The sequence below is a fragment of the Malaclemys terrapin genome, chromosome 3 (assembly GCF_027887155.1).
Source record: "Malaclemys terrapin pileata isolate rMalTer1 chromosome 3, rMalTer1.hap1, whole genome shotgun sequence".
NCBI lineage: Eukaryota > Metazoa > Chordata > Testudines > Emydidae > Malaclemys > Malaclemys terrapin.
Window position 1 is genome coordinate 125,801,055 of NC_071507.1, and position 12,861 is coordinate 125,813,915.

At 40.2% G+C, this 12,861-nt stretch overlaps 1 protein-coding gene across 8 annotated transcripts in view; it reads left to right on the forward strand.

The window, feature by feature from the left end:
• Positions 1-12,861, forward strand: part of AK9 (adenylate kinase 9) — a 156,015-nt gene that overhangs the window by 64,141 nt on the left and 79,013 nt on the right. For 7 of the 8 annotated variants that reach the window (XM_054023169.1, XM_054023168.1, XM_054023172.1 and 4 more), the window contains exons 16-18: positions 5,576-5,650; positions 6,803-6,957; positions 8,779-8,935. In XM_054023169.1, coding sequence (XP_053879144.1) covers positions 5,576-5,650; positions 6,803-6,957; positions 8,779-8,935 — 387 coding nt within the window. The remainder of the gene's footprint in view (positions 1-5,575; positions 5,651-6,802; positions 6,958-8,778; positions 8,936-12,861) is intronic. The other variant, XM_054023171.1, reaches the window with a different exon arrangement.

Genomic DNA, 12,861 nt, shown 5'->3' on the forward strand with positions numbered 1-12,861 from the left:
TTAGAGGGTGGGACCGGGTTCCCCCCAAACCTCCCAATTGACCTGGATGGTGGGTTCTACCAGAGGGGAATGTCTCTGGGCTGTTCCCCAACCCACATGGTGAATCTCTGAGGCAAGAAAAATCTGCCAATAAGCACAGACCCACCAAGATAGAGGAGGAACTTTGTCACAATACTTACCGACATTTTTTCCGAAACCACATACGGACAGACGACAATCTAGACTACATTCATTGGATGTCTACAAGGCTATAGCCTTTTAGATCCATAGAACAAAATCTTTTTGCAAGTCTCCAAAACTGTTCATTTCAATCACCAAACGATCAAAAGGCAACACCATTTCCAAACAGCTATCCAAATGGCTATCAGACTGTATCAAACTGTGTTATCTCCAACATGACGACAACCCACTACGGGGATCCGTACTCACTCTACCAAAAGTCTATCAGCCTCCATAGCATTTCTCAACAATTTTCCCATTGCAGAAATTTGTAGGTCCGCAACTTAGACCTTATCACACACATTTACACAGCACTATGGGATGCAACAACATGCATCTTTTGATACCCTGTTTGGTCACACAGACTTTCAAAGCCCCCTCCTTCCATCGAAGGGCACTGCTCTGCGGGTAGTGAAGCACCCACAGGGACACTACTTGAAGAAGAAGAGAAAGTTACTTACCTTGTGCAGTAACGGAGGTTCTTCAAGATGTGTGTCCCTGTGGATGCTCCACTACCTTCTCTCCTCCCCTCTGCTTTGGAGTTCTATCACCAGACTGCAAAAGAGAAGGAATGGGGGCGGGTGTTGGTCACACAGCACCAGTTAACTGCCTGAACCAGCACGAGATGGGGACTGTGCATGTGCGACCCAACCAGGCACTACTACCATAAATCTCTGGTTACGAGTGCAGGGACGCATCAACACCTAAAGTGGAGCACCTACAGGGACACACATCTAGAAGAATCTCCATTACTGCACAAGGCGAATAACTCTCTCTTCCTTATCTGGACGACTGCCTAGTAAGATGCCAGACCAAGTCTCAGGTACTCTCCAACGTAGACATTATTCAAACTACTTTTGATGTGTTGGCACTTCTAATCAGTACAGAGAAATCCATCCTTGTTCAAAGAATAGAATTCATAGGGCAATCCTGGACTCTACAAAGACCTGGGCTTTCCTGTTAGAGCCATGGTTCTAAACAATGCAGGTCATTGTTCTAGATCTAAAGGTACACCCTGTTACCATAGTTTGGAACTGCCTCAAACTTCTAGGACACATGGCAGCATGCATTTACATGGTGCGGCATGCCAGACTACACCTCAGAGATCTACAGAGTTGGATAGTCTCAGTGTACTCACTGGCCTGTCAACATATACTCATGGTGGTTCAAGTACCTGCTCAGGTCTTGTCTTCCCTGGACTGCTGGTAGAACCTATGAATGTTTGCGAGAGAGTTCCCTTTGCCCTTCCTCAGCAGACTCTCACCCTAGTCACAAGATGCATTAGATCTAGGTTGGGGAGCTCACTCAGGTCCCATTTGGAGTCAAGGCCTTTGGTCTTCCCAGGATCTAAGTCTCCATATAAATATCAGGGAGCTCCAGGCCATCCATCTGGCTTGCATGTGTTCCTTCCACATATCAGGTAGTGGAATTTGCTGGTACTCTTAGAGCATACAGCAGTTTATCAACCATGTAAACAAACAATGGGTGGGGGAAGGGTGTCGATCGACAAAGTTATGCCAGGAGGCAATCCTTTGGAATTTCTGCATTGCCAGTTCCATCAACCTGAAAGCTGCTTATCTTCTGGAAGTACAAAATACTCTGGCAGGCTGCCTGAGCAGGTTTTTCGCAGGTTACCATGAATGGTCCAGTTCCATTTTCCAGTGGTGGAGAACTCCCCAAGCGGACCTATTTGCAACAAGAGAAAACAAAAAATGTGTTGGATTTTGTTTTGTTTTTTTTCTCCCATGTGGGTCACAGCCTGGGTTTGCTGACAGATGCTTTCCTCCTGCCCTGGTCAAAAGTCCTGGTGTATGCCTTCCCTCCATTCTGCTCCTGCCCAAAGTCTTATCCAAAGTCAAGCAAGATTCCACTCACCTTATTCTTAACTCATTGGTTTTCGACTCTACTAACCTATCAATCAGACTTCCACTGTTGCTCCCGAGAAACATGGATGTGATCTCCCCGGACCACAGCCCACCTCCTTCATCCCAACCTTCACGCCTGCTGCCTGACAGCAGGATGCGTCATGGCTGACAAACTCAGAACAAGTTTACTCTAAGAGGATGCAGGAAGTGTGACTAAATAGCAGGAAACATTCAACTTGCCTTACTAAATGGAAGACATTCTGCATCTGGTCCATATAAAGAGGCATCCTCCCAGCTCAAACTCCGATTTGCCGTATCTTGGACTATTTGTAGTTTTTGAAAGAGCTAATCCTCGCTCTTAGTTCCATCCGAGTCCATCTGGCAGCTGTTTGTTTTCCACCCTACTGTGGATAACTGATCAACTTTTTCAAATCCTTTGCCCATCAGACTTCTAAAGGATTTGCTCATATTATACCCTCAGGTTCATTGCCTGGTTCCACATAGGGGTTTGAATTTAGTGCTTGCTAAGTTGATGGGTCCCCCTTCTAAGTTGCTAGTGAGTTATTCTCTGTTACACCTGTCTCTGAAGGTGGCTTTCAGTTGCTATAACCTCACCCAGGAGAGTAGAGGAGCTGCAGGCTTTAGTATCCGAGCCTCCCTATACAATTTTCTTTAGGGACAAGGTTTTCTTTTGACCTCACCCTAAATTCTTGTCTAAAGTGGTTTCCAAATATCACATGAATCAAGTGATTTTTTTTTTTTACCAACTTTCTTTCCAAAGCTGCATTCAAGTAAAGAAGGAAAAACTCCATATTCTAGATGTTAGAAGAGTTTTGCTTCATACCAGGATCGGACTAGAGCATTCAGGTCTTCATCTCAACTCTTCATCGTGATTTCAGATCGAATAAAGAGCCACCCAGTCTCCACCCAGAGGATCTCTGCCTAGATTTTCATCTGTATTGGTTTATGCTACCAATTGACTGATGTTGCACCTCCGAGTAAACTGATGGGCGATTTGACCAGGTCTCAGGTGACTTCTGCAGTCTTTCTCACTTACATTCCCATTCTGGATAGCTGTAGGATAGCAACCTGGTGGCAACCTGGTCATCACTCCATACATTTGCTTCTCACTATGCCATCTCTCATTAGTCTAAAGACAATGCCAGATTTGTACGAGTGTTGCTACAATCCTTCTTCAAGTAGACTCCAAACCCACTTCCAATTCAAACTGCATAGAGTCGCCTACTGTGGAATGGAAATGTGCAATCACTTGAAGAAAAAACTGTTATCTACTTTTCCATAACTTGTTCTTCAAGATATGTTGCACATGTCCATTTCACAACCTGTCCTCCTTCCCCTCTCTATTGGAGTCTTTCCATTGGGAACTGACAGAGTCTGGAGGCAACATTGCCCTTTATATCTGCGTGCAATGATGTCAGGGACCAGAGGGCGCTCGCGCTTCCCCAGTGGGTACTGCTGAAGGGAAATTCTCTGATAACTGTGCACAAGTTGCATGCACACCTACAGTGGAATAGACCTGTTCAACACATCTTGAAGAACAGCAGTTATGGAAAGGTAGGTAACCATTTTTTCCCCTAGGCATTTAGCATTCTAAAGGGCCTTTGTCAGTTGCTTATAACTTACTAAAACTTTAATCTTTTGGTTTTATTATTTTTCATGTCTGGTTTATGATTGAGAATGAAATGCTTCTGAAACTTTGAGCCTAAATGGTTCGGCAGCTTTTGAGACTGAAGAGACAGTGGGCGGGTGTGGGGGGGAATACACCTTTGGACGTTATAAACATTTTTTTAAATTATTTTTCATTATTTTTAACTCCTCATTGAGGTGCTAGAACTTGAAATTTGTCAGGGACAGAATCCCTAGATTGGACATGTTTCTGGGTAGCCTAGTCAAAATCTACTATGTTTTTTTAAATTCTCAAAACTTGACAAGTTGTGAGCATTTAAAAAAACATGATTGAAACATGCCTTCAATGTTTTAATAACCAGAGTTTTTAAATAACTTCATTCTCTGCCCATGTTCTCTTGGTATGGCACATGAGCACAACAAAGCTGGGTGGAATTTTAGCCTGTACTATACACTTTTGAAAAACATTGTCCAATTCAAAGTACAAGTAAATATTGAACAAGGAAAGTCTCCCTAACTCATTGTATACAAAGGAGCACATGATGGACCATGAATCCAAACCAACTCCCATTGAAGAATTAGAATGACTTTCATTGATTTGAGCTGTCTTTGAGTGGAGCTCCATGTGATTGAGTCAATGTTGTGTTAGAAACCTAACTTTTTGGATTCTGGATTTTGTGTGACTTATTTCTCGATCATAATATTTTATTGATTTATTTTTTCATTTGCTATAATACACAGGCAGCCAAGTTAATTCCTAGTATAACTCCAATATTTCAGTGGAATTAGACCAATTTGGCCCATGATTTTTCCTGTATCACTGAAAGACATTACAATATGATGAAATATCCAGTTGAATATGCTAGGTGGGAGCTTGTGGTAGACTGTTGGAAGAATGTTTAGTGGATGATCTCTCTGTGAACACTTTGTGGAAAAACTTGAAAAATAATTTTTCAAATGCATAATCATGGCCCTTCAGACTCCACACCCACATAATTTGCCACAGAATTAATCCCTAACTGCAGAGTTGTGATTCAGAATCTGAGTTTCCTTTAAAAAAAAATCATATTTCCAGACCTCATGGTTGGGAAGAAAAGCTTGAAAAATGTGAACCATGTATAAACAGGTGCAGTGGAACCTTCCTTAGTTTTTCAGCCAGTCTGAAACAATAGATTTGAGTGACGTGAACTGTCTCACACATTTTAATGTTAACTTTTAAACCTAAAGATGACCTATAACATATTAAAAACTGAAAATATTGGAACACTGTAAAAAAGCAACCCTGAATTCAGTATCAAAATAAATAACATAAAAGCTACTGTACTGACTGGACTATTCTTTTTTTTAATATTTAATTCAATAAAACTCACAAATTTAAAAATGTATCTGAAACTGTTACACAACTTTCACCAGAACACTACAGCATCTAGAAACTTTGCGGCACAATTTAGGTCCATCGTACCACAAAGTATATGGCACTGCATACAAAATATTAAGCAGTATTGTTTCCATGTTAGCAATGTCATGGAAATGCAATTCTACCATTATACATAGCCATCACTTGAAGCTCACAAACCCCTTGGTAAATTGTGCAAGAGTTGCCAATTACAAAATTAATCCATAAACTGAATTATATTAAAATATAATTTGAACTATAATAATCAAGTTTAACATTATTCTTGAAGTACTGGTATTATGATTGTAATATGCTGGTTATTGTGTAACAGACATCCCTACAAAGGAAATGCAAATTTACCTAAATGTATTATTTCTACTTTTTGACAAAAATGTATTTTCCTTTAATCATAATATTCTTTTAATGTTATGATATTTGATAACTATAGTGGATACTAAAGACACCACTGAGGATACTTCCACGTCCAGAACCGATGGAGAAGGAACCACAGAAGAACTAAATGGTACTAATATTTTTAATTATTATAATTGTCTGTTTTCCAGTGTACAAATGAGACAGACATCTTCTCTGGACCAAAGAGATAATTTAATGCAGATATATCTTGATAATGTTTAGATCTCTGTGGGACAAAAATTAAACACTGACAAATAATGAAAAATCTTGATATAATTAGATTTCCAAATGAGAGTTCGACATTTTTGTCAAATGGAACCGTTCACACAATACATCATGCATTTTATAAAGTAACTCCACAGTATATTTTTGTTACTATTTTAACAACAAGGCATATGGAAAAATTAATTATCTTGAAATCCTCATATATTGAAATAGGAATAAAGATCCTAAAATATTTAACTGTTGTACAATAAATGAATGATTGATTAGCACTGTGCATTCAATGTGAGTAATTGACTTACACATCTTTGGGAATATAGACTTCATAGTTCATAGCAAGGGTAGTCAATAGGCGGACCGCGGGCCAAATCTGGATCGCCAGCCACTTTTGAACAGACCCTGAAATTTTTATTTACTTATTAACTATTATTATCATTATTATTTTCTCTGGAGTCTGGACCTTGACTATATCTTGACCAAGACATTTTGACCTCAACGAAAAATAATCTACTACCCCTGATGAGGTGCCACCTTGCGTTATGATTTTTGTTATTTCTAACATACTATACTGGGTCATAGCAGGTTAACACTTTGACTAGGAAACCCACAAGAGAAGCTCTGAGGGTGCTAAAGGAAGTGGTAGTGATGATTCAGTTGGTATCACTTTTCTCCCTGAGTCAATATTGAACTAATGCCCCTTCTAGTGTTAGGGGTCATTGTGCTGTGTAAGAGGTTATCTTTTGAAGGAGACATAAAATCAAGGTCTTCAGTTGTCATTATTAAATAATTAAATACATTTAGAGGGAATATTCTTCAATTCATGTTGTGTAACTTCTTAAACTGTTGTGTAGTGTTGCTGCATTCCACCTCAGAATTGGCTGTATTTTGGAGGTCATTTAAATGACTCCTGTTTATAGGTTATACACACTAATTTGTAAAATCCGTAAAATGCTTTTTAACCATTTAGATGAAAAACACTGTGTAAAATGTAAGATATTAGCGATCTTTATTATTAATTAATTCCTTGCAAACACAATAGAAGATACATCAATAAATACATCAGAGTCAGAGGTAACTGCTGATCACCCAGAAGTTCAAGCTTTGGTAGAAGAAGCTGTAAAAATTGCAGCACAATCTCCAATAATGCTACCGGCTGAAGTATATCCTGAAGTATTAGAGAAAGCCATTACAGAGGTAAAAATACCAGTACCAAAACATTCAAATATTATTTCTAAGAGTTCCTTGTAATTTATGTATTCTCTTGCAACATTTACTTTTCAGATTGTTCATTTGAAATGTGAATCTAGTATACTTCACGTTATATAGTCACAGGGCAGGTCTTCACTACGGGGGAGGGGACACTTCATGGAAGATGCTTTTGGGGAAATTGAGGTCTGGGAGTGTGTCTGGGGTCACTTCTGCATAAGATAACTGGGTAATAGAGATTAGAGTTGGGCTGTTGTGTTGTAGGCAGAATGCTGGGGTCAGAGTATTGAATCACAGCTGCAAAGCACACGAACACTTCAGAGGACTGCATACTTGTCTGCTGGCTGTTGGTATCTGGGTTGTGAGGCACAGCAGCAAAGGATTTAAGGCATGCAGGGTTACAGGGCAGGTGGTGACACAACCATTCACTGGTCTGGATTCCACAGTCTTTGTACCTAGATGCATTAAATACATCCAAATGCAAGGTTATGCATTTTCTTTTCTCGAAAGAGTAATGCTCATTCCACTTAAGCTACCACAGCTTTTAAAGTGTAACATTTTGTCAATCTTGGAAATCTGCAAAACTGTAAACAAAGTTCAGTTTACATTTTTTGTGAGCAGTATTAGACTCTGAAGATAGGTCAGATGCCTGCCTCAGAAGTAGTTATGCAGTTTCTTCTTAATTTGGGATATATTTCAGCTCCCCTTCAAGTAGTCTTGCTTAATAAACTTCAGAAGTAGAGACCCTGATGAAGGAGAAAACAATATTATTCACTTGTAACTGAAGTTATTGGTGACTTAGCTCTCTTATCCACAGTCACCCTCTCTCTAATTCTTTGGAATTCTGCTTCTGATCAAGCAGTTAGGGACTGTGGGAGTGGGCCTTCCCTTTCAGATGTTGTGTAGGTAGGTACCCTACTGTATCCACAATATGGTTTGTGTGTCTACAATATGGCTCTAATATGGGGTGCTCTGGAAGCAATATACTTGAAGGGCCCTAATGAGAGCAAAAGAGCATGAATGCATCTGCTGTCATGGTTGAATTTGGTAGGATCTCCCAACATACAGTGCTAACTTCAGATCTGGTGAAAAATCAGTGCTGTTTTACAGCTGGTCTGAATTTTCCCTGATATCTGAAGATTCCTAGAAAGGAGTAGGTTTATTAGATGTGCATTGATCTTTACCTGACATGGTTTAATGCCACAGATTAGCCCTTGAGGGAGAAGCAAGGGTACCCTTGTACGAAAAGAACTGAAACACAGACAAACACATTATTTGAAAAGAAATTATTATTTTTTTCTGAGCAGGGAAGAAGAAAAATTTACTGTAGTCCCCAATAGCTACTGCTGTAACAGAATGGCTTAAACCCTGTTTGTTTCTTTATGAGCATCTGAAGAGTCCAGAGAAGTGCTTAAAAAGTCACTAGGATGTGTTTCAAAGCTGTATAATGGTCTACATATTTCATATGACCAGAGGCTTATACAAGGGTCTTTATTTTAGATTTGTTAGCCAGTTTGTAACTTATTCCTGAGACCTGAATCTAAGTTCTCTGTAGTTATTTTTGGAAACTACAGTGTATTTTTATACATTCATCTCCATTTGTTCTGTTATATTCTTTCTTCATTCAGGCACATAAGTTACAAATCTCTTCTATAACTAATAAAAAGACCCTTTATTGGAAAGAAAAATGACATTGAAACAGGTTAATACAATGCAGAAAGAATTTGTATTGTCTGTTTTTCTAAACAATTCACTGATCTTGTATTTATATCATTTTGTTTTACAACTAAATCCAACACTTTGTAACAGCTCACTAAGAAGAACAAAGACAGGTTTCCTGGGGCTCCAGAAAAAGGAGGATGGGTACTGGATAACTATCCTACAACATCAGAGCATTGGTTAGTCTTGTCAGAAAAAGGCCTCTTACCTGACACTGTCGTCTGTCTTAAGAATATAGAAAAAAATGGTTAGTAAATGTTTTAAAGCATAAAAATGAAAATCTTTTCCCAATTTTGATGTCTTTGTTTGAGGTATTGTTATAAGAAAATATCAGAGGGGTAGCCGTGTTAGTCTGAATCTGTAAAAAGCAACAGAGGGTCCTGTGGCACCTTTGAGACTAACAGAAGTATTGGGAGCATAAGATTTCGTGGGTAAGAACCTCACTTCTTCAGATGCAAATAATGGAAATCTCCAGAGGCAGGTATAAATCAGTATAGAGATAACGAGGTTAGTTCAATCAGGGAGGGTGAGGTACTCTGCTAGCAGTTGAGGTGTGAACACCAAGGGAGGAGAAACTGCTTCTGCATTCTCAAAACTACGATACCCACACAAGGAAATAAAGAAACAAATTAACAGAGCCAGACGTGTACCCAGAAGCCTCCTGCTACAACACAGGCCCAGAAGAGAAACCAACAGAACTCACTGGCCATCACCTACAGTCCTCAGCTTAAACCTCTCCAACGCATCATCAGTGATCTACAACCCATCCTGGACAATGATCCCTCACTTTCACAGACCTTGGGAGGCAGGCCAGTCCTCGCCCACAGACAACCTGCCAACCTTAAGCATATTCTCACCAGCAACCACGCACCGCACCATAACAACTCTAACTCAGGAACCCACCCATGCAACAAGCCTCGATGCCAACTCTGCCCACATATCTACACCAGCAACACCATCACAGGACCTAACCAGATCAGCTACAACATCACCGGCTCATTCACCTGCACGTCCACCAATGTTATATATGCCAGCAATGCCCCTTTGCTATGTACATTGGCCAAACTGGACAGTCACTACGCAAGAGGATAAATGGACACAAGTCAGATATCAGGAATGGCAGTATACAAAAACCTGTAGGAGAACACTTCAACCTCCCTGGCCACACAATAGCAGATGTAAAGGTAGCCATCATACAGCAAAAAAACTTCAGGACCAGACTCCAAAGAGAAACTGCTGAGCTCCAGTTCATTTGCAAATTTGACACCATCAGATCAGGATTAAACAAAGACTGTGAATGGCTATCCAACTACAGAAACAGTTTCTCCTCCCTTGGTGTTCACACCTCAACTGCTAGCAGAGCACCTCACCCTCCCTGATTGAACTAACCTCGTTATCTCCATACTGATTTATACCTGCCTCTGGAGATTTCCATTACTTGCATCTGAAGAAGTGAGGTTCTTACCCACGAAAGCTTATGCTCCCAATACTTCTGTTAGTCTTAAAGGTGCCACAGGACCCTCTGTTGCTTTATAAGAAAATGTCAGTAAAGTGTACTTGTGTCCCACTAGCAATTTTGTAGGACTTTGCCTCTATATCAAAAAGGATCTGTTTCTCTCCCTGCCTTTTTTTTATAATTTTGTCTGTAATGGATTCCTCCCCTGGAATCCACACAACATGCAAACATAATTCCAGCCACAAACCTAGATACTGGCAAACATAACAGCACACCTCCTGTAACAGTGCCTCAGTGGATCACAACTGAATACCAAATTCAGGACAACCTGCCAAAAAATAGGGCAGACACACCCAAAACTGGAGATTATTCTCCCATGAGATATACCAAACCAGCAACAAAAGTAAACTTCTGTATCACCACACTGGCTAACAAGAAGTCAGAAAAGCAGTTTCCTATGTATTCCAGTCCTTGTAGCACCACCAAAAACACTAGACTTAACAATAAGTGGTTCTTTAAAACCAATTCCATCAGATAAAAGATTCTTCTGATCCCAAAGGACCAACCACACACCCAGGTCAATATATAATGCAGATCTTACCCAAAAACTCACTCCATTGCCAATCCTTTAGTATCTAAAATCTAAAAGTTTATTTATAAAAAGAAAGAAAGGTGAGAGTTAAAATTGGTTAAAGGAATCAAATACATATAATAATTGCAAAGTTCTTAGTTCAGGCTTGTAGCAGTGATGGAATAAACTGTTGTCTTAAGTCAAGTCTCTGGTTGCTTCCAAATCATTGGAAGGTCCTCAATCCCTTGGTTAAAATGCGCCCATTACTGTAAGTCCATAGTCCAGAGGTTTGAGCAGGAAAGAGGTCAAATGGAGATGTTTCAGGGCCTTTTATAGCTTCTGCCATGTGGAGGGAAATCCATTGTTTCAAACAAAGGCCTCAACACAGCTGGTGGGAAATAACAGGTAGCAAGATGGTGTTTGGAGTCACATGGGCAAACATGTCCATGAATGATTTTGCTTAGTCACAGCAGGAAAGTCCATTAAGTGTAGAGAGGCGTCTCCCATGGTCCATTGTGAGTTAAGTGTTCCTTGATGAGCCACTTAATTTGAATAGTCCCTTCAAGATGTGCAGGCTAATTACCCCAGGAGCAAACATTTGAAATATAGGTATAGATGCTCATAACTTCAAATACAAAAATGATACATGCATACAAATAGCATAATCATATTCAGCAAATCATAACCATTCCGTAGACACCTTACTTGGCATAATTTGTACAAGATTTGTTGCAATTATGTAACAGTGGTAGCCACAACGATCTACATGGTCATATTTAATCAGATAACGTCACACTTCCTCACTACATCACCTAAATAACTATTAGTGCCCAAACTCTTATGCCCAAATAAATTTGTTAGTCTCTAATGTGCCACAAGGACTCCTCATTGTTTTTGCTGTTACAGACTAACAGAAATCTAATAGAAACATTGCAAATGGCAGCTTCTGAAAATGCTAACTATTGTTACAAATAATTTCCACTTAAAACGCTGCTATTTAACAATTATCCAAACAAGCAACACACTTAAACACAACAATCAACTAAAAATCTACACCATACACAAACTAGCTATCTTCTTCAATGCAGCACCAATTCAGTATTCCTAGCAACTAAATAACATACATTTCTAACCACTTCAATACCGACAGAGTTTAAAATTGCATGTTTTTTGTGAAGGTGACAGAAGGAACCCTGTGTGTTTGGGTATGAGCAAGGTAATGTAGAGAAATCAAAATCAAGAGATGGCTAAGGAACAAACTATGTAGTTTCTGGCTTTTTTATAGCTGTATTAGTGGATTATCCCCTTAACTATTTTAAATGTTTTGTTGATGTAAATGTTTACAAATTCTATGTCTGCTTTCCACTTGTATCTTCTAATAGAAATAATAGCCCACTTCTGCATTTCTAGAGCACTCTGAGTCATTGTATCATAGGCCACACCCTCAGTTGGTATAAATCCATGTTTCTCAAATGCGGCCACAGTGGCTGGATGCGGCCAACAGGGGCTTTTCTTGCCACCACAGCCTTCTGGCTGGTGATTGGGGAGGACAAAGCAGTGGCCCTCCCCTGGGCCACCAGGATGGGTTGGACTCTGCCTTCCTCTGGAACCACAAATGCCAGAGGAACAGAAAGCTCGTGTGAGTTCCCCATCTTCCCTGGGGCAGTGGGGCTCAGGCTTCCTGCTCCAGCCCTGGGGTGATGGGTGGCAGGCTCCAGCCATGCAGCAGTGGGATCCGGCCATGGGCTCTGTCCCCCGGCCCCTCACACATCACCCCTGGTCCTTGCTGCGTCCCCTGGTCCCTCACCCATCCACCCCATCAACCCCAGCCGCCTCCCTACCCACCTCCCCATCCAAGGCTTAATTTGTCTCCTGGCTTGCCACGGCTGAGTAAATCTGCTGTGAAAAGTGATATTCATATGTTTGTTAATATCACTTTCTACTGCCTCCCAGCTAGCTAACAAGTCTACTGCTGTGAAAAGTAGAAGCAGGCTTACTAGCTAGCAAGTCTTTAAAAAAAAAAAGAAAAAAAAAAAGAAAGAAACAACAACAAAAAAAAGACAACATGCAAAGCACCTTATTTGTGTTTCTATTCTGTTTGGGTCCAGAAAAGAATAGAGACAACTGTATTATTTTTATTACTGAG